The following is a 23,431-nucleotide window of genomic DNA, read 5'->3' as shown; positions in this document are numbered from 1 at the left end:
ATTGTGGATCCTTCGGCCGCTGACCTGCAGGAGAGGTTCAGGCAAATGGAGGTCAGGATGTTTCAGTGGTTGAGGTTTCGTGGGCTTAGTTGGTTGTCTATGAAGATCTTTTTTTTTTTTTTTTTTTTGTTTTTTTTTTTTTTTTTTTTTTTTTTTTTGCTGTTAATATCTGTTACGGGGTTTTGTTTATTGCTCAAATTAACATTTTGACCTTGGGCAGTTTAAAGGTTACCTTCCTTCATCAATTTGTCCCTTAAGGAGATAGTTATTGTTTCCCTAAATGGTGTTGTTGCAGTGAGGGTATTCTTTTTCTAATGATGAACTTTTTTTCTTTTTTTGTCACAATGGACTTATTGAACTTAAAGTGAAATTCCTGAGAATTAAAACTATATCATTTAAACCAAATTATTATCTCTATTTAGCATAAAAATCTAAAAACAATGAAACCAATTAACTAAAAATGCAAAGACAAAAATACAGTAAGGTCTCCTACTTTTAATCTGATATACTTAATAATATAATACCATTAGATATCAAGCTTACAGTTGTTTTCAAATACGAGACCAGATGAAGATCTTCATTTAACGTTACTCAAACTTTATAAGGTATAAATCCAGTTAACGAAATTAAAAATGCTAAGAGAGAAACAGTGAAATAATGAAAATGGCTGCAGAAAGGTCCTAGATATTAATCTAATATTATTCATCAATCAGTGAACAAACATTGGACATCAATTTAATATTTCTCCTCAAACTCTATAAAATTTGTAAGCAATACAACAAATAAATGCAACTAAAAATGCGAAAGGAAACGCAGTAAAACAATGAATATGTCTGGACGAAGGCCCCTAATTTCAATTTACTGAATGATCATTAGACTTCAAGCGAATATTTGACCTGAAACTCGTTGAAAATGTATAAACAAAACAACAAATCAACGAAAGTAAAAATGCGAAGACAGAAACACAGTAAGACACTTGGCATGCCTGGACGAAGGCCTCAAATTGTAATATGATATTGCTTGTTAAAGAACGAACATTAGATGTCAAGCTAATATTTGCCTTCCTCCTCGAAATCTGCAGATTGACCGACATCGCGTGAGACTGACGGCGGTGGTGCAGGAGGGCTCCTTCGGTCGCGTGTTTCGAGGGTGGATCCAAAGAGACCACCCGGAGCAGGATCAACAGGTCCTGATCAAGACGGTCACCGAAGCCGCGCCTCACGAAGAGATAGTCCTCCTGTATAGGGAAGGGACCCACCTCTTCAATCTCTACCACAGGAATATCCTGACTATGGTCGGGATATCTTTCGCTAATAGCTCCTCGCCCTTCATACTATATCCGTTCCATGGGTATAGGAATCTTAAAAGGTGATACAATTCATACATTCATATATGCATACAAACACATTATATATATATATATATATATATATATATATATATATATATATATATATATATATATACATATATATATGTGTGTGTGTGTCTGTGTGTTTTATGGTGATTTATATTTGCTTTGTTTTATTGCAATTTCTTGTCTGGATCAGGCTCTGGCAAAATTTCTTGTCTGGATTAGGGTCTTAGCTCTGGCAAAATTTCTTGTCTGGATTAGGGTCTTAGCTCTGGTAAAATTTCTTGTCTGGATTAGGCTCTTAGCTCTAGTAAAATTTCCTGTCTGGATTAGGCTCTTAGCTCTGGTAAAATTTCTTGTCTGGATTAGGTTCTTAGCTCTGGTACAGTTTCTTTTCTGGATCAGGCTCTTAGCTCTGGTAGTGTCTTGTCTGGATTAGGCTCTTAGCCCTGGTAAAGTCTCTTGTCTGGATTATGGTCTTAGCTCTGGTGAAATTTCTTGTCTGCATCAGGCTCTCAGGTCTGGTAAAGTTTCTTGTCTGGATTAGGCTATTATCTCTGGTAAAATCTTAGTTTTAAATGATTCAAAACCTTGTTGGGAAAAATTTAATAAGCAGGTCCACTTTGATTCAGCTATGACAGGTTATTCATAGCAATGAATAATTACAAGGTTCTGGAATCAGTGTCACACTTTAGTTTGATTTAATTCCGAGGTCAAAGTGGCGGACGGCATTGGATTTGATAGCTTGAAGGCCCTAGATATGAAACAGCAATACCATCATTATACTGATGTAAATTGGATTTAACACTTGAAGATGATTAAATAGGAACCTGGGTCGTAAAACTTTATTGGAGATCTATCTCTATGTAATTAGTAAAGATTAGAATTAGTCTCATAAAAGTTGTTTATACTATAAACTATACTCTGTTATTTTCCATCTGTCCATCCACCTGTGGTGGTCGCGCATGGTAACACTGCGTCCTGGTCTTTAAATAGTTGCACTATGTGTAAGTTTTAGGTAAATAAAAGGATATCTTAGTGTACATTTGCAGCTGAAAAGTGTTTTAATAATTTACTGTATGCGAATGACACCGCTAATATTCGAAATATGATGTTATTTAAAGCCCAGGACGCAGTGTTACCATATGCAAACACCACAGGCGGATGGACAGATGGAAAAAAACAGAGTATAGTCTTGCTTCGACCTCTACACCTTATGAAATTTAATCCTCTTGAAGTTGCTAAGATGGAGAAAGTATGTATCAGTGCGATTATTTGATACCAGAGAAATACTCTTGCCTATGTGAAGTAAGCAGACATTTGAAAGACTTCCTTCTTTTTATAGGTACCTTCATGACCACAGAGGAGGGCACCTAAGAGCAGCCGAACTTGTAGATTTAGCCATACAAGCGGCTCATGGCTTGTCCTTCCTACATTCAGCCAATATCCTACATGGGGATATTGGTGCGCGGAACTGTGTGTAAGTTTTGCGATCATAAACTTTGTGGTTAGTACTTAACGTAATCTAGTAACATTCTGTTGCTTCCTTTACTGTAAGAGGTATGAAGTATGTTTTTTCTTTAAACTAAAAGCTGTTAAGCAATGTTTCTCTTAAGCCTAATATTTTAGCTGAAAAGATATACCAAAGCTATGAGTATTTGTTTTACTAATTTATTTTACAACTTGCAAACTCAGTGGTTATTTATTATAATCTTGGCATATCTGGTGTTTCCTTTAAATGGAAAATTATGGGGTAAAGATACTTTTCAGCTGCATTTTGTTGTTTATCTATAAAGATAAACCAAACATCAGGTTTGTTGTTTAAGTGGTCTCTAGATATTGATAATGGTTGCTTTTCAACTGTTAAAGTAATTGTGAAGTAGTGTTTCTCCTAAGGTTTATTTTTTTATCTGTAATGTTATACCAGCATATAGGTCCATCTTTACTGTCAACATTATTTGAATTGCTTTTCATTTACCAAAGTATATATAAAGTAATGTTTCTCTTAAAATTCATCTTTTTTAACTGTAACGATATACCAAAAGCTTAGTTATTTATTTTACTGGTCTCTCGGTATAGATTTTATTTGCTTTTCATCTATTAAAGTAAATATGAAGTAGTGTTTCTCCTAAGCTTTATTTTTTTTATTATAAACATATGCCAAAAGCACGGTATATCTTTACTGCTCTCATTATTGGTGTTTTTGGCTTTCCATTTATTAAAGTAATCATCAAGTAGTCTTTCTCTGAAGCTTTATTATTTTAACTGAAAATATACCAAAAGGTTTTTTTCTTTATTACTGTCAGTATTGATATCATTTACTTTTCGCATGTCAAAGTTGGGTGACATAGTGTTGCTAAAAAAAATAAAAAATAAAAAGAGAAAATAAAAAAGAAATCATATTTTTTCATGCCTTCCTCTCCAACCCTTACTCACATCACACGGCCGTCGCGCCTCCAGGGTCAGCGAGAAACTGCAGATGAGGATAACAGATGCCGGTCTCTCCCGAGATCTCTTCCCCTCAGATTATGATAGCCTCGGCACCGAAGTCGCTCGGCCCATCAAGTGGATGGCTTACGAGGCCATCTGCGATGGAATCATATCCACAGCCAGCGATGTTGTAAGTGATGCTTCTCCTCCTCCTCCTCCTCCTCCCTTCTCGGATGTCTGCCGAGATCTCGGGGGGTAGCTGGGAGGAAATTGTATTGCCTCTCCTCTCGCTCTCTTTAAATATTTTTTTTTTGCTTGTTTGTGCTTTTGTCTGTCTGTTTATTTTATTTACTCTTAGCTATCAATAGGAAAAGTTAAAAAAAAAAGGGCAGTTCTTTTAAATTCCTAAGATGTTGATAGAAAATAGTACTGAGGCTAGAATCTGAAACGAATTTTAACTATAAGTTTATATCTGAATGAATGCCTGAGTTCTTCCCATTTTTAAAGACCCATCCCGTGAGTGATGATTCCTTCATAATGCTCTAAGATGGGACAAGGAAATCATGCTATTTTAAAAATAATACAACTTTAATTCATGATTTTATTTGTTCCCTTTTCACATAAGTTTTCTATGCGAACCTCATTCTAACCCGCTGACCTTCCTTAACCTTTCCAGTGGTCGTACGGCGTGTTGGTCTGGGAACTGACGACCTTAGCACAGCAGCCCTACGTCGAAGTGGCAGGCTGCGAGATGGAGGAGTACTTGAGAGATGGGTATCGTCTTGCCCAACCTCTGAACTGCCCGGATGACCTGTACAAGGTCATGGCCTTTTGCTGGGCGATCCATCCGAAGGACAGGCCCCACGTCAAGCTGCTGCTCGATTACCTGGCAGCTTTTCACAAGCAACTCAACAGCTTCATCTGAAGGAGCGCATATGAAAATGTGAAACGGAAATCTAAACTAAAATAATTTAGGATTAATAGGAAAATGCGTGAAATGTCAGGGGTAGATGAGCGCTATTTTTGCAGGTAATTAGTACCTACTGGTTTTATCGGTTTTTAATGCCATAGTTGTTTTAAAATGGGACAGGGAGTGAAAGGTAACATAGTTTTGTCTCCAGGCATCGTTTAAATCAAAGTACATACTTACGTACATATAATATTACACACATACACACACACACACACACACACACACACACACACACATATATATATATATATATATATATATATATATATATATATATATATATATATAATATATATATATATATATATATATATATAGTGCATGTGTATGTATATATATACCTATATATAGTTAAAGATATATGCACGAAGGAAAAATAAACGAAGGAGTATCTGCGAGACCTTTCGACGTTAAACGTCCTTTACTAAGCAGAAACTGACATACATGAGGAAAAAGACAGTACAAGAAGATTCGTATAACTGACAGATAGGGATTATTTGTCAGTTATACAAATCTTCTTGTATTGTCTTTTTCCTCATGTATGTCAGTTTCTGCTTAGTAAAGGACGTTTAACGTCGAAAGGTCTCGCAGATACTCCTTCGTTTATTTTTCCTTCGTGGCATATATCTTTATTTATGGATTTATCACGTTCCTAACTTTCATAATTCAGTTATACACCTATATATAGTGTGTGTGTTACAGGCAGGTAGGGGAACCAGGCATTTAACGAAACTGCCTGAAACAATGTAGGAGAGTCACTGTGTCGCCGTGTTTAGTACTAGCCACTGGCGGGTATTAAATGTCCCTATAAGTGCATTTCACTATGTACCTGAAATTTCTGGCAGTTCGTGAAATGCCTGGTTTTGCTATCTGCCTGTAACACACACACACACACACACACACGAAAATATGCTTGGACTATTCGATACACATTCAAAAGTTATCAGGAAATATAGAAAAGAAAATGAACTTTATATATTTGTGTTTCTGCAGCTCATGTCATCAAGTAGTGGCAATAATGTCACTCTATTAAAGCAACATAGTCGTTAGTGATACCATGTACAAATATAGAATTATTCTCTATTCATAATTATACCATTTTTATTTATTTATTATTTTTTGCCCCCTTGAGAATCAAGGCTGACCTAACTCATATCTCTCAATTTCTGTGAGAATAAACAAGTGATTAAGGAGCACGTTTGTAATAGTGAGAAATTTTTAGATTTCTCAGATGTCGTTTCTGAATATTCAGTAAATTTATCCACAGATCCACAGGCACTGTCAGGTGCACATGTTTACTTTCTTATACGCATGTACACTTAAAATGCATAATTCACCCACATACCTGGAAGTGAATCTACAGTGAAGTTCTTACAAAAAGGGGAGGGGGGGGGGGGTGGGGGGGTTGCATCACAACTGCTGCTGAAAAATGCTAGGAGATTCTTTTCAGCACAATCTGGTTTTGCCTTTCTAAGCATTCAGTAAGATTCAGTCTGTATTTACGGCTAAAATCAAGCTCATACCATAAACAATCGTAGTGTACGTTCTTATTTAAATCCATGCAAGAAATTCGTCATTTCTCGGTTTTTCTTTATGTAGGTTCGGATTTTATATACCTCGTAAAGTTTATTATTTTTTTTTTTTTCGTGGGGATGATTGCATCAGACATATCTAGACGCGGCACTGCGGATTTACAGACCTGGTGTATTTTAGAGAAACCGCTTTACGTAAATTTTTTGCGATTGATACCTAAAGCAGGATAGCACTGCCATAGCGTAAAGCTCACTCCATCACCCTTATGTGTTCATAGGTTAGAGTCTAAGTTACTAATGTAATCAAATGAGAATGTTTATTTTATTAAAGTTTTAAACTACGTGAAATTAATCTTGTGGACTACTCGTTCAGTGTAAATGACATGATTTCTCTCTCTCTCTCTCTCTCTCTTCAAAGACATCATTTTGTTATGATGTATCCATATTTTGAATCATGTTGATTTACTATATTATATTATATTTATATTACTTTTCATTATATTTATTGTCACGTGTGACGTGAAATTAGATTACAATCGATACTGGTGACCTCATCACTTCCACGTACTACCATTCTTCAGTTGATAAAATCTTATGGAATATGATTTATTACTGAACGAACGTAACAAATTTTCCAACCTAATTATTAATGCCATATTTCACGTAGAAAGTATACGTTGATCGTAAACGTGTTTAATAAACGTGAATGTATCAGATACAGTTTCCGTGCAGTAGACATGAATGCATTCGCCTTTGCAAGTGAGCGAATGAAATATCTTTCATGCACAGTGATATTGCAAAATGTGAATGGTGTAGATACGCGTACTGAACACGTGTACTATGTATTCAAGTCCTAACCAATGTATTATGACATAGCTTGTGTCATGTGTTCGTGTCCACACAAGAGTGGTTTTGAATATATATATATATATATATATATATATATATATATATATATATATATATATATTATATATATATATATATATTATCACTCACATTTTTATTTTGATATGTGAGCACTCTAGTCATGTAGTTTTTATACACTGTGGTGCCCCTAGGACGTTTGTAAATGACACGTATTTGAAATGTCTGTGTTTCTGAAACGCCATTAAATGTGATATATATTATATATATAATAATAATGAAAAAAGAATAAATATATGAATATTATAGTTTGTTCGTTTCATTTTGGACTCTATTTTTATTATAATCTTGGTTTGCTTGGACATATGTAATAGGTTATATTTTTAGCGTTTACTGATAGATATCAATTGTGTGTTTCCTGGTATAGGGATATTTAGGTAATTCAGAAACTTGATATTGGTTCTTACAATGTTCCCTTCTTGCTAGTTTTACAGAAACTGTAAACCCTTCAACTAAGCTGTCTTCAATAGTGGAGGGCACTGTGATGCAGTATAAATGTTGAGTGATATCGAATGATAATATTCAGCTATAGGACAATGGTTTATGTGTTTTCAGGACTGGCAAGATTCGGTAAATAACTTGTGGTTTATATGATAACGCAGACTCGTCACGAGTAAGGATGAATGTTCAGAGGAATTATTTATTATTAATTTTTTTTGCTGTTAAACAGCAACTTGTTGTTTCTTATCATCGAGAGAAAACAAAGTGTAGCTCATGGTTTAGGATTGGTAGCAGCCAATTCCTTCTGAAGTTGAGAGAAAAAAAGGGGAAAAAATGCCAAATCCGGTACGAAGAAAATTGTGATGTTTAAAGTTCATTGACAAAGGAATACCTTATAAACTACATTAAAATATTTTCTAATATCCCAGGAAATCTGTGGTGTAATATATATATATATATATATAATATATATATATATATATATATATATATATATATATATATATATATATATATATATAAAACTGGAGATCAAAACACACTGAAATAAAAGACGAAAAGATTATGATCTTCCATAAGAGCTTGTTGAAATTAACCAAAACTCTGTTGAAAAATTTTAAATTATAGGGAACAAATCATATATCATCGATTTCTGTATAATATCTAACGTTATTTAAAAATGAGTTTTGTCTTATTTTAAAAAATAGTCATTCTGTTTTCGAATATTATCGCATTTTTTGGCCTCGTGGAACTTCTTTTGAGGTTCTGTAGGGTCATTAGACTCGGGGAACATTAAAATGACAAAAGGCTACCGATATAAAACCATTTAAAGATCTAGCAACATTATATTACTTAAGGGATTCATTACACGCTTATTTAAATTGTCAATCTGGCAAGTAGTTCCGTCTGCAGTTCTACTGAACAGAGAAGCAAAATGCGTGTGCTTCCACTGCCCGGGCTGACAGTGACATGCAGATGATGCAGGCACAGTCTAGTGGGCAGTTCCCTCCCACGAACGCCTTGTCATATTATGTCACAATACGCATTTGGTTGATTACACGTGTCACCACTCTCACAGTCTAACAGATTTTTCCACATTTCCCGTAGATTTGCTAGGCCTATATAGCTTCATATTGGCCATGATATATGCCTTTTATCATTTCTGATATTTTTGTTAGGCCTATACAACTTCATATTGACCATGATACACTATGCCTTTTATCATTTCTGTTTTAATGTTTATTAGGCATACACAACATCATTTAGTCCATAAGGTAGGCCTGCACTAACTTAACATAACCAGGAACGTCAGCGTTTTGCAATATGTCAGTAGGCCTATATATATGTATATGGCCAGTTATAACATTGACCCCACATTGAAGTGGGAAAAGATGCAGAGAAAGGAGATATGTGTTTTGCCACCCCTTATTTTTATATGCTTAAAATAAAGGATGCGAAAAAATGACATGGTTTGCCCTATTTTGACATGCAACTGTCAAGAAGTTTGATGTACTGCAAGTCTGCAACGTTTGCATGCAAATACGGGCTATATATACGCATACTGCTTCAGTGTCTGTGGGTATTAGAAGTCTATGACTACTTTATAAATAGCAACGACTGACCCTGCTCTTATAGGCCATTATTGTGAAGAGGTTACGCTCACAGTTTAACATGAGCGCAAGGGAGCTTTAAGGATGACAACTGACAACATCATTAGTATCGTTTCGGATGTTTCATCGTCCACGCAAGAACTTACGCTCGTAAGACAACAAAGTGAGTGCATTGGGAAAAGAAAGGAAATAATACTGTATGAACCAAATTGGAACAGACAACTGGAAGTATACCTGGCCATTTGACAACTTTGTGTAACGGTAATACGCTTGCAAAGGAAAAATCCACAAAAGTTTGGTAAGTTAGGTTATGCTTTGTTTTGCTATTAACGTACTAGACATAGTCCTACACATTCTTGTAGGTACTATACAAAAATGTGTGTGTTTAGAATCATCTACATAGTAGGTAATCCTGATCAGAAATATGAAGTGATGAAGTAGCTTATGTTTATGATTAACCTAAGGACTTGGTTGTAAATGCCATTTTAGGCCTACTACCTACTATCCTAGGTACCAATGAGCAGACCAGTTTGTTTGGTACTAGGTATAGGTATGTTTGATTGATTTAAGACTCACAACTCTTTACCTATTTAACAATAACGAGACCCGAGTGATATAGCTACTTAGGCTTTAGGGTGGAGAATTATGCTAGTGAAAAACTGAAATGCTAGCCTAAGCCTAACTTTCCCTATCCTAACTGATCCAGTGGTAGTTTAGCCTAACTTTCGAGGACCCACCACCTAACCTGATTTAGGGAATATAAATCATAAAAAGTGAAATAAGTCTGCATCTTAAGTTAGTCTAGGTTGCACTAACATAAGCTAGTAGCCTACATGAGTGACCTAACATAGTAAGTAACTAAAACTAGACAAAATATTTGGAGACAACTCATGTGAGGTTAGGTTAGGTTAATATGTATTCAGCTGAGATAGATTTTTGTAGGCCTATTCTGATGTTTTACTGGAAATTCAAAGTTTCTGTCTCCTCAACTAAAAGAATTCTGGAAAAATCATGTTCAAATTGGTGCAAAATATATTAAATACGCCCCCTTTTTATATAAGGTATATTTATTTACCATACTTTTATTTTGTAAACTGACTGGCCAGTGTGAATGACAAATTAGCTTTACAAGTGAACATACTATGTAAAATGGCCTGAAGACAATACTAGACATCTTGGATATAGTTTGGGCAGCTTAATCTTTAAAGCATAATAAAATATCTTGAGATCCATTTTCTGCTAATGGTGAAACATATAATATAGGGTTAATAATGACTGCAAGTATCCAGTCATGGTTTTGTGATCAGGATCAAAGATAATTATTATCCTTATTAAGATATTGGAAGAATATATATTTCTGGATAAAGTGTAAATTCACTGATTCTAAATCATTAATGCATGACCCTGACCAGGTCACGTGGGATTCTAATTTTACTGCGGGTCATCCATAGGTCATGCAAAATCAAACACTGGTTTAAATTAATACAGAAATTTTATTGTAGAGAAACTTGGACTAGGGCCCATGTGAAATTGAACTAATATCTACAGTAAATGCAAGATAGAGGCCCAAGTGGGAACTGGTGGAAAACAGCAAGGGTATGCACGGCTTGCTCCTTCTTCTGATTGAAATGCCATTGGCATCCAGCAAGGTGATACCTTTGGCACTACTCTCAGTTCCTGTAGTTTCTTCACAACTCCCGATTTTTTCTCTTCTGGATGTGATTAGCTGAGGCACTCGTTTTAGGCTTACCACCGAATTGGTGCCAGAAAAGGTGGTGGCAAATGGCATACTTTTTGGGGGTTTCTTGATGGGTGGGTGGGGGGAGGACAGGTTCCTCCAATGCTGAGAGATGACAGGTGGGCTAGTCTCACTATGGCAGCCTACCACAGGTAAAGACCTCAGGAAATTCTGGCAAGCCCTTTTAGGCAATCCCTTTAAAAGCTTATCACTCATTCTCTAAGTCCTTTGCCTGCAAAGCTGTGACCCATGTGCTATCCCGCCATGAGCCTCCTGCCTCACTGTTACTGACTTACCTAAATAAAATGATCTATTTCTAACTGGGCCAGCTGATGTGAGTACAAGCCTCAAGTTACAGGTGAATAGAACACTTGACACATTTTACAACAAACAAGATTTTTTAGAAGATTCAAAATGACCAACGGTCACTCTTCCCTGGAAACAGATCAAAGTGAAAAAAGGTTTTAAAGAACAATCCCGGCTTTACACCCAAAAATGGTCAGCACAACAAAAATAATACAAGGCTAACAGTCCTTGGCAGTCATGTTAACATGGCATCAAATTTTTAATCACGTTGTATCCCATAAATGTACTCAGATTTGCTCAAGGAATTGGAGAAAAAAAACAATAATAATTTAGAAATTTATACAAAGCAACATGATATAAAAGTAGATGTCTTTTTTTCAACACAAAAAAAGCACAATTTCAGAGAATCAGTTTAATTTACCTTAAAGACAAAAAAATCAATAAAAGAGAAATTATTGCACAAAAATTTGAGCAATAGTGAGTGTAACATAAAGTTTCTAAAATCACTAGTGGACATTATAAATCATAAAGAGAAGTTGGCATACAATTTGGTATGTAATTCAGTATAAAGTAGGTGACAACAAAAATTAATAAAACCATAGTAACATTATAAAATATTGCAGAGAAAACAGCTTAAAAGAATGGCAAAATTGAAACACAGGAATATGATACACAGGCAATGACACTCAAAATAATGTGGAAAAAGATAAAACATAAATTCATGCACAACATTGTGATTTGATTTGGATTAAAAAAAAAACAAAAAAAACAAAAACAACTATTATGGTTCTGATCCTTAAGCTAGGACTAGGTGGGGATTTATATATATAAATTTTGATCACTGATGTTCTCAGTTCACTTTACAACACACTCACTTACGACATGGGCACCTGAGCATGCTCTTACGCTTATAGCATGGTTCCCACCTTTGTGCTTACGTGTTCAACCAGCTCTTCTCCCAAATACCCTGTGAGCCCTGGATACAGGAGTACTAATTTGTTGGTGTGCAATACCAAACTGTCCTCAAGCACTGCACGCAGATGCGACAGGTGTTGCCGCTTATGGCCCCAGTGCAAATATGCTGAATAACTGCAGATGTGTGTGTGATATCTTTCACACAATACGGTATATAGGCCAGTTCGAGTTTGTGTTTTGGCAGTTGCTTTCTCATCAGATAGATTCGATCCTTTACTTGGATTGGAGAATTGTGTGTAGAAACGTTTATTGTATTGCAGCAAATACTTTTTCATTGGCCCTCAACAGCGGTCGTTGCATGGTTTGGAACACTCGTTGGGTCTTGTTGCAAAACCAAACCCATTACTGTGCCATGGTGTAGAAGGGCATCTTTTAAGGGTCCAAGATCACTGAATAAGGCAGTCTAATAATCTGCCTGAACATAAGGAAATAGGGTGTGTCCCTATTCTAACTGTTGTAAGCAGTGTTAATTGGCAGCTCAACCGTCTGCAGCAGTGACGGCCATGAGGTCACGTGATCCTGCACTATTTATCTTAAGATATTGATCACTTTATGATTATGGGACTCAACTAGTCCATGTGGTGATGGCCGATTAGTTGTGATGGTGACATGCATTACTTATATACGAGAGCCATAAATTCACTTATCACTTGATTCACAAACTGTCGTCCATTGTCGCAGATCAAAATCCTAGGACACCCAAACCGAAACACAAGGGAACATAATGTCTTAGCCATTGCACCTGCCATCTTTTTCTCCATTGCACACCCGTGTGTGAAAGGTGTGAAGGCATCTATGAACAAATATATTTTTGAGGTGAAAGCCTCCATCATTAGCTTTATCTGCGGCTACTTGGATCAGGGTCAACAGGTGTCAAAAATGAACAATTGTTAATAAGGGAAACGCACCCAATAGTTACTCCCCCTCCCTTCTGGTGTGGGAGGGGGGGGAAGGGTAAGACAGCGAGTGTTTTAGTTGATCAGTCGTCTCTTGTCTGTGAACATGGCCAGGTGTGTAGACAAGTGTCTCTAAAATGTTTTTGTTTTTTGGGTTGACGATGGATCATATGGTTTTGAGTATTTGGCAATATGGATTCTGCTTCTCAATCTCCCCCATTGAAATCTGTTAGATTTTGTTAGGTAAGTTACAAGACCAGATTGGTGAATGACGTGTGTATTAAGTAAGTGATGTACATACACGTATACTTGCATGGATCATCGAGAGATGTTATACAATTCTGACAACTTATGTGATCATTGCAGGATTGGTATTTGACATGAGTATTGAGTATAATTGATGTAGTACATACGTATGAACTTGCATGGATCATTTAGAGATAATATACGATTCTGAAAACCTTTGTGATCACTGGAAGGACTGGTCTTTGGGAGAGTTAAGGAGAAATAAGTGCTAAATTAGGAGTGAAAGATGGACTTAGTAGAAAGTAAAAGAACAGTCTTGAATTTAGGTTTTATTTAGATTCAACCTGGTCAAGAAGTTAGAAATAAGCGTCTAGTTTCTTCTTTAGTAGATATAAGATCCTTCTACATCCAAATATCTGCTCAGGTATTAGGCTAGATTTAATGCAGTGAGATTGATTCAGTTAAATCAAGAATCAAATTATATGTAACTATTTGAATCGTGGCATATATGTGTCCATTGCATTGGGAGGGACAGTGTCCCCTTGTTTTTTTGCCACTGCGGACGCAACCTTGCCCTGTCCCATCAGCTCCACCTGCCAACATGCCTGGTAGTCTTGGGTGTTTCCAGATGAGGACTAACATCCCAGGATGTTCAAGGACTGTCCTCTCTGTCTCCTGCCTTTGATTTCAGTCCTCCATGGACTGAAAGAGGTAGATTGCAGTTGCATAGGACAGTTATTATAAGTCAAGATCTTGTGTTTAACCCTATTGTCTCATTGTTATTCTAGTGATTTGTCTGATCCAGATAACTCATCACAACCCATTGTGAGTACCACTAGCGTGCAAGGCACTGCACCTGCCAGCGTGCACGGTCCCATGCCTGCTAGCCCAGGCTTTGCTTCTGCTAGTGTGCAAGGTGCTGCACCTGCTTCCATCGTTAGCGGTCATGAGTCTTTTGTCAATGATTGTCCAAGTTTGTTTTGACTAGAGTTGACACATTTTAAGAATCACTCGGCCATGCCCACATCCTGCCTACCCCATCCACCACCCCAACCTAACTCCCTCCCCTCTATCATGATATTACTCATACAGCTGATAGTGCTGTCCTTTTTGACAGCCGGAAACTCAGATGATCATATAAGATTAAGAGACCCTCATGCACTGAGAGGGGGAGGATGGGTCTGCTACTTCTCCCTGGGGTGAGCGTGTTGCAGCGGTCAGTGATGCTCAGAGAGAGACAGAGAAAATTACTATTTGTGTTGTGTGAAGAGGAAACTTTCAAATGTATGTTGATAGAGCAGTTGTACAAAAATAAGTACCAATTTACAGTGCCAGGCATAGGAGTTTGGATGTTGGTCCTAGACATGTAGAGGATCAACCAATGTGGCCTGCTGTTTCTCTTTTTTCCATGTTGTCAACCTGCATGGTCTTTAATCTCCATGGAGAAAGGACATGAATGTTTATGCGGTTCATGAATGATGCGTACTCTCGTGTCCCCATTCACCAACTTTCTGAAAGTGCCTACTCTCTGTCTTCGGAGGAAAGACTTATCAATGCTGAGCTCTTGGTTTTGCTCTCAGGTCCTTGCCTCAATTATTTTTTTCTTATTAGGAGTAAGTTACTTTGTATTTGGACGATGGGTTATCTTTGTGAAGTCCAGGGTTTTCATTTGACGGTAAGAGAGCCTGTACTTGGCTTGGCAAGGCCATATGCTTACTAAAAGGTCTGAGGTCATCTCTGTAACCTACACAAAGGGTAACCTACACGGGCTTGGGAATTGATTCTGTTCTGTTCAAGATTTTCCGACACAAGCTCGAGTGGGCAATCTGTTTTTAATCATGAGAGAGTTCTCCTCCTTAGGGTTCATGTCCCCTAATGCTGGTTGGCTTGCCTAAGCCACTTGTCTTCTGTGGAGGAGTCAGTTCTGAGAACTTGACTTTGAATGTTACCTCTTCAGTTGTACTGGCATAGATAGAGACTTGCCCAGACCTTGAGTTGTTGCATAGAGCCAAGAATGGATCCTTTTCCTTTATTGTTTGTTGTCCTTAGTATTGCTTTTCGCGGGGAAGTCCCTAGAGTCTGTGAACTCGGACCTCTCACAGGGTGTGGTCACCGGTGGTAACAAGTCTTTTCATTAACTGCTATGAGGTGTTGGTTTACCAGAAGGGATTTAAGTTATTTCTGTCTCCTTGGGTGTGCCTTCTGTAGTCTGTATTAGAAGGCAGGGGCCATAAATTTGGAACCTTAGTAGCCATCATTAGAACTTTAGCCTCTGGATAGTGGAGAGGAATATTGCACATAAGCCTCAGTTGTTTCTTGTTAATTGTATGTTAGATGGACATGTTAAGTCATCCAGGACAGGTACTCTCCCAACTCTCCCATGTTTGATATTTGGCAGCCATGAAAGTGTTTGGCAACCCCTCGTTGATCTCTTGCTGCTAAGCTGAATCATTCTCTCCTCAATTCCGGGCCCTCAGGCTTGTGAAGTAGATACGAGATTCAGGATTGAACATACCTATTCATGTATGTCTTCCACTGGTGCAGAAAACCCCTACCTACTGGCTGACCGGGGGTGGCACTACTTCCATTGGGCCTGCTGTTCTGGGTTCATTTGTACACTTTTACCGCCCCTTCCCCATTGCCTTCCTCTTCCTTTTGAGGAGGGGGCACACCGTTTGACGTGGCATTGTTTTTTGGACACTTGCTGACTAGATGGTTGGTGGCATTACACCTCTAACAGTGGCTTTTGACTGCTCGGTGTACATTGGGTTAGAATATGGCCCCTTCCCCCACACTGCCAACTGAGTCCCCCTATCTTATCCAAGTTCCCCCTCCCCTTGGTCCCTCTCGGTTACATGGCACTGTGGCCAACTCCTCTCAAGCTGGATGGGGTGGGAGAGCGCGCTTTTGTGTCGAAGGATAAGTGGTGGATATGATGATGGAATGGGGGCCCGGAGTAACCTCCTTCTCCTCCTTGTTTCCGTAGTTTGCAATTCACTAGTGATTGTAGGATTGTAATAATCTTTCGTAATGGCACCTCACTGCCATAGATTATACCAATTGTGGATGAGAGAAAAGCGTTTACTGGGACCTGTGTGCAAAATACATTTTTCTTTTCCTCTGTATGAACATTTGCCACAACCAGACTGTCATAGTCCTTTGAGAGTCTATCGACAAGAAAGGCCGTTGTCTCCCCTACTCCCATCCCAGGGCTGTATGCTACCACCAATCTCCATTAACTCCTCCTCTTGGAAGGTAAAAAAGGTGATCATGTACCTTTTGAATTTGTGTCAATCTTTGAAAGAATGTCCATGTTAATGTTATATCTGTCTTGTTCCTAAAAGAGTGATAGATTATTGTGAAGAAAATAATAATAAATCACTCTCGGGCTCATATGTTACACGTATACTTCTGCCAGTCCAAAACAAAGTGATTTGAAAGTATATATATCTAATTTCCTTGGTAAATAAAAAAAAAAAACAGAAAAATATCAATACAACCCTAAGCAATAAGATTTTAGGCCATACCAATTGCGGGACGTGACATATAACAGAGAGAGAGAGAGAGAGAGAGAGAGAGAGAGAGAGAGAGAGAGAGAGAGAGAGAGAGAGAGAGAGAGAGATAAAATCGAGGGAAGAGAATCGAACGCATGTAATTTGCTCTGGTATTTATGCATAATGAATATGTTGACGACTGAAGAGTCCCGGAATGGTCATCCTGACTCGATATTTTCTGCTCGTGTCGTTTACTTATGTTGTTATCTTAAGTAGAGGCTGAATCCAGAAGCACAGTTTAAAGAATAATGTGAGGGTGGGTTTTCGGAACCATCGCCGCCATAATTCGTGACCACGTTCAATTCTGTGACTTTTGAGTCTTGCTTTATCTCGAGTTAAAGGAGTTGAGATTAATTCTCCGATAATTGTGCGCCTCTTGTGTGTGTATATATAATATATATTATATATATATACATATATATATATATATATATATATATATATATATATATATATGTGTGTTATATATATATATTATATATAGTATATATCTATATATCTCATATATATAATATCTATCATATATATATATATATATATTCTATATAAAATAATAATATACTATATATATATTATATTATATATATATCATATTATATATTATAGTAATATATATATATATATATATATATATATAATATATATGACATAATAATAATAGATTATCAGTATCAGAATTAATCTTAACTCCTTTAAACTCGAGATAAAGCAAGACTCAAAAGTCACAGAATTGAACGTGGTCACGAATTATGGCGCGGCGGTGGTTCCGAAAACCCACCCTCACATTATTCTTTAAACTGTGCTTCTGGATTCAGCCTCTACTTAAGATAACAACATAAGTAAATGAAAAACCCTGGTCGACACGAGCAGAAAATATCAAGTCAGGATGACCATTCCGGGACGATATATATATATATATATATATATATATATATATATATATATATATATATATATATATATATATATATATATATATCGCAAGCACCATGTTATTATCCAAGCAGCCTCGGGTATCAACCAAAAAATTAATTTGTACTTAATTAAAATAATTTCGAGGATAGGATAATTTTATATCAAATTTCACCTAATCCATTTATATTTACCTGGACGTTATTCAATAATTTTTATGAGGAATTAGCTGCCTTTGTCGCTGCAAAACTTACTCCTCCTAAGTTTTCCATTTGTCAGTCCAGTTTGTTTGAAATAATTTGTATTGCAATTCCCATGTAAACATTAACTAAAATGTCAATTCTCATCTCTCTCTCTCTCTCTCTCTCTCTCTCTCTCTCTCTCTCAATCTCTCTCTCTCTCTCTCATATATATATATATATATATATATATATATGTATATATATATATATATATATATATATATATATAGTATATATATATCATATATATATATTATATATATATATATATATATATATTATATATATATATATATATATATATATATATATATATATATACTATATATATATATATATATATATATATATATATATATATATATATATATATATATATATAGAGAGAGAGAGAGAAGAGAGAGAGAGAGAGAGAGAGAGAGAGAGAGAGAGAGAGAGAGACATTTTAGTCAGTGTTTACATGGGAATTGCAATACAAATTATTTCAAACAAATTGGACTGACTAATGGAAAACTTAGGAGGAGTAAGTTTTGCACCGACAAAGGCAGCTAATTCCTTATAAAAATGATTGAATAACGTCCAGGTAAATATAAATGGATTAGGTGAAATTTGATATAAATCATCCTATCCTCGAAATTTTTTTAAGTACAAATTAATTTTTTGGTTGATACCCAAGGCTCCTTGGATAATAACATGCCCATTACGGTATTCAAAACAAAAGAATATATTTTAATATGTCGTGGCAATATGCACAGAGAAAAATGGAGGGTATATGTCTATAAATTACGGTTACAAATTGGTTAGGTAGTGATATATGGTATGTTTTCTTGACGCATGCAGCTAGTACAAATAAATGACGTTATCATTAACCATAAAGAATGGACTGTCGGAGGGCTCCTCCATGTTTATGGTTTGCTGTTTGAGTTTCTCCTAAAATTGCCCCGCTAATATATGTTTACAATAAATTAAATAAATAAACGAGCATCCGTCGGCGGTCAGCCGAGCCTCGGTCAAGACCTACGATAAACTGATAGGCGACGGATAAAGTTGAATTACTGTAGTCTGGACTTTAAGCCCTTTTGCAGTTTTATGAACGAGATCCGCTCTGCAGGATCAGCCACACTCGAAACCTGCAATATTGTTGAAGTATTAGTCTGGGAAACGGTTAACTGTGATTGTCAGAGCTGATTTACTTGCAACTTTGTTTTTGTATTTTTTTTTTTTATGTCGTGTGTCATCATAAAAGGACGTAAACTTTTAACTTGACCTTCAGTACAAAGATGAAGCATTGTGTATTTAGTAATATTTAGTAAAAAAAATATAGGAGCAATAATATCGATTTTCAAAGTCGTTATATCATTTCACCTTTGCTAATATATGATCAAATTGGCAAAGCATTCTCTTACCCTTAGTATCATTAATACCAATTTTTAGACATTTTAGGCACGTGTGTGAAGATATGATCAAGATGAAAACAGTTAAGCGGCCAAAAAATGAATCGATTCGTAGGGAAAACAAAGATGAAAATAAATACAGGTTTTGGTTATGTGTTAAACGATGTACGTTAGACAAAAGTAGGAATTTAAAACCAGGTTATGCACAGTTATGTGATTTCATGAATATAAATGTAGATGGGCGATGTTTGCGTTGTTATGAATGAAGTTTTTGAAAATTGCTATACACAGAAAGTCAGGTGATCATGTAAGTAAATGCATTACAGGTATTATGAAGGTAGATAATTATGTCGTGATTAAACAATAAAAACTAGCTTTAAAATTGAATGAGCAAGAAGCAAAAGAAGAAATGTTTGAAGTTGCACGACTAATACCGAGAAAACTCAAAGAATATAACAACAGTATTTATAGAATCTGTCAGTTTTTCGGGTAAATCAATTTTGTGGATAAAAATATTTAAAGAATACTAAAATGTAGCGTAATGTATATCTTGGGAAATTCAAGGAGAATGTCGGCTATAAATCTGAAATTCGTAGATTAAGCAATCAATAGAAATGTGAAAAGGAGAAATAAATAAGATTATATGATACGGTAAAATGTACGAAACAGCGAAAGGAAATGTCACTGAGAAATATTTAATAAGTCGACAGTAATGAGGTAAACCAATCAACAAAGTGATCGGAAATAGAACCCCAGTAACCTCATCAATAATGTTTCAAAGCTTACGAACGAGAAACTCGGTTCGTCATCAACCATGGCATCATCTTGCATGTGCAATTTTTTCAAAATTTTGAGCCGATCGGGAAAAAAATGGGAAATCTGGCATTTCAGTGACATATGACTTCAATAGACTATTGAGAGAAAAATGAAATGTCGAAATGTCAGGTATATATGATTGGTCATGGAGAAAGAAGAGGGGGGGAGGGGGGGTGGTGTGGGCGGGGGTATTTGAAGGTCTGAGAACAGTTTTAGAAAGGTAAATGAAATGATTACCTTTGGCGGAAACTGTAATTATTGGACGGCTGAATTTGTCATGACGCGAAGCAATGGTATCCTGTGGTCTTTGAGAGCGGTGATTTTTGAATCGGATAAATATCAGTTGGCTTGCTACGAAAATGGACAGATATCTATCAAAGTGTGTTCTGTGAAATCAAATTTACTCGCAGCGTTTCTCTTCCATGTGACTTCACTATTTATTAATTGGAAATATGGTCAAGGATTTTGTTTAGTTCTGTTCATTTACTATTTTTTACCATTATATGTAGATTATCTTGTTTTATACTTTTGGATAGGAGGTTAAAAGTATAGTTATTAGAATGCTGAAAAATATTTCATATAACATATAATTGAATTTTATCAGAAAATGAATAATTTCGACGTAAAGATTGAATATTGTTAAAGGGAATATTTGATCAAAAGAAGCCTTTTGACAGTCAAATACGTTTGCATATCATTTAAATGAATTATATTAATCAATAGCGAATTGAATAAAGCCTTTTATATCATTGCTTCCATTAGCAAAACGTAAAATAAAAAATAAGGATTTTTGTAAGGATTTTTTCGTTACAAACTATGCGTAGTTTTTTTTTCAGCCTAATATTAGGAGTCAGTTGCTAGGATATACCTTATGACAGAATTGATTGATTGATTTGTGTACACAGGCGTGAAAGCTTCTGACAGAACATCCTTAGAAATGTCAGTCTTATACTGAATTATACAGATGCTATGATGATTTGTAAACAGTTACTGTAATAACCCGTAGGGGTGTAGAGCCGCCAGTGCACCTTCATGTGGTGGAGCACTTCGGCCCCTTAGCTGCAACCCTTTTCGTTCCTTTAACTGTACCTCCGTTCATAGTCTCATTCTTCCATCTTACTTTAACATTTTATTCATAGTGCAACTGAGAGGTTTTCCTCCCGTCACACCTACGTAGTGAACTCATACTCTTTGGTCCCAGCGCTTGGCTTTTGGTCTAAAATCTTTATTCTATTCTAACAACTGCAATATGAAGAGCTGAAATATTAGTTAGAACGAAACTGTGAAGTTGTGATCTGATTTCATAACTTTCTTCGAAAAAGTTATGAACGAAGACAGATCACCCAAAATCTCATTTTATTTTATGAATTAGCCGACTGTCATAAATGTGTAGTGTCAGATTTTGAACCCGGTGTCCAATGTTCACGATTTGAAGGAAAAAATGTAAAACAGTATCGTAAGAATCATTTTTAGAAACTATTCTCATACTGCTTTATACATATTGATGAGATCCTAGCAGAGATTATTATACCGTTTTCCTATATACGCCTCTCTCTCTCTCTCTCTCTCTCTCTCTCTCTCTCTCTCTCTCTCTCTCTCTCTCTCTCTCTCTCTCTCTCTCTCTCTCAACATGTTTTCATTTATAGGGTACTTATAGTTTCGATTTTAGTTATTGAGTCAGTAACACAGCTGCTGCATATCAACCTGTATTTAGATAATGCCGACCTCTTAGAAAGCTGACAATATATATATTTTTTTAATATTTTTACCCTCTTGCATTTAACAGTACCTATTTTTACCGCTTGTTCACATCCTCTTCAGCAAATGACTAACACTGAGGGGGGGGGGGGGGGGGTGGGGGGGGGGAGAAAGCATTAACAAAACAAAAGAAAATAATATCTATCTCAGGAAACAAAAAGCAGTGGCGACAAAAGGAACTGGTTTTTGTTGTTCTTTCATTAATTACTTGCCATTCATAGAAGACCATCCTTCATTTATCACATCGACAATAGGAAGACGAGCATAATATTCAGTGGAAGATGCAAAAAAGGACCATCGGGTTTAAGGACCGAAGGGCGGAAATAGCTTGCAGGCAAAGCAGTTTGTGGACCACGGGATGGAAAACATTGTTGGAATACTATTCCTAGATTCTCGTTATTATATGATTTTCAATAAAAACAAAACTTTGCCACACAAAAATTTTGTTTCACGGTTCCTTTCAAGAATGTAGTTTGCTTTTGAAAATAATTTCAGATCATTAAAGAACGACTTGAAATTTTATGGTTTTGAAAATAAATTCAAATCGTAAAAGAACGAAAATTTCATATCATAAAAGAACTACTTGAAATTTTAGCGTCCTATTCTTTTCTACTGTGAATAGTGAAGGTTTAACTACTGATTGAACATGCCATTAAATTGATAATCTATTACTTTATAATGTTATTCACTGTAGACTTTTCTTCAGGTCTTGCAGCCACCTCAAGTGCCAAGTGGGAAGCCGTGTCATTCGTCTGGCGGACTGATGTGACAGCTTCATGAAGGGTATATTTTTTCCCCCACATCTCCGATACACCTTGCGAATGCATTGTGAGTATACAATTCCTTAATATAAAAATGGAAAAGCTCCCCAACCCCCACCCCACCCCTACGCCCTTTTGTGCACGTTCTTTTGAAGTGCGGAGCTCGTAGAAAATTCAAGTGGTTTTTCTTTCGTCTCGATTTTTCTCCATTTACCCGTCACGGGAACAATAGCTACAGAAATGTACCTCTTTGATTGGTTTGTTGAGGCTTCTGTATCACATTCTCTCTCTCTCTCTCTCTCTCTCTCTCTCTCTCTCTCTCTCTCTCTCTCTCTCTCTAATTGCGTTTGTTCTAGAGCTGTTTTGAGTGGTTACGTACGTAATATATATGTCTCTCTAAACTAATGTAAAATTTAAATACGTTGGCCATAGGTACTGATCTTTATCCGTAAGTGATCTAGGCGAAATATAAGTATGCCTGATCGAATAATACATTCGACTGTAACCAAAACACTTGATTTTAGATGAATAATACTTCGGTTTTTTGTTCTGAAGATGTATGAAAT

General features: G+C 36.2%; 1 protein-coding gene across 1 annotated transcript in view; it reads left to right on the top strand.

The window, feature by feature from the left end:
* The window catches only part of LOC135215725 (tyrosine-protein kinase Drl-like), a 71,850-nt gene extending 66,916 nt beyond the window's left edge, over positions 1 to 4,934 (top strand). Inside the window, exons 5-9 of the mRNA XM_064250681.1 lie at positions 1 to 51; positions 1,082 to 1,368; positions 2,700 to 2,834; positions 3,815 to 3,974; positions 4,461 to 4,934. The exon at positions 1 to 51 is cut by the window's left edge and continues 328 nt beyond it. Coding sequence (XP_064106751.1) covers positions 1 to 51; positions 1,082 to 1,368; positions 2,700 to 2,834; positions 3,815 to 3,974; positions 4,461 to 4,709 — 882 coding nt within the window. The 3' untranslated portion in view covers positions 4,710 to 4,934. The remainder of the gene's footprint in view (positions 52 to 1,081; positions 1,369 to 2,699; positions 2,835 to 3,814; positions 3,975 to 4,460) is intronic.
* Positions 4,935 to 23,431: the final 18,497 nt, after the last annotated feature.

The sequence above is a fragment of the Macrobrachium nipponense genome, chromosome 5 (assembly GCF_015104395.2).
Source record: "Macrobrachium nipponense isolate FS-2020 chromosome 5, ASM1510439v2, whole genome shotgun sequence".
NCBI classification, from domain to species: domain Eukaryota; kingdom Metazoa; phylum Arthropoda; class Malacostraca; order Decapoda; family Palaemonidae; genus Macrobrachium; species Macrobrachium nipponense.
Note: the sequence above shows the minus strand (reverse complement) of the source record. Positions and strands in the feature narration are given on the sequence as shown.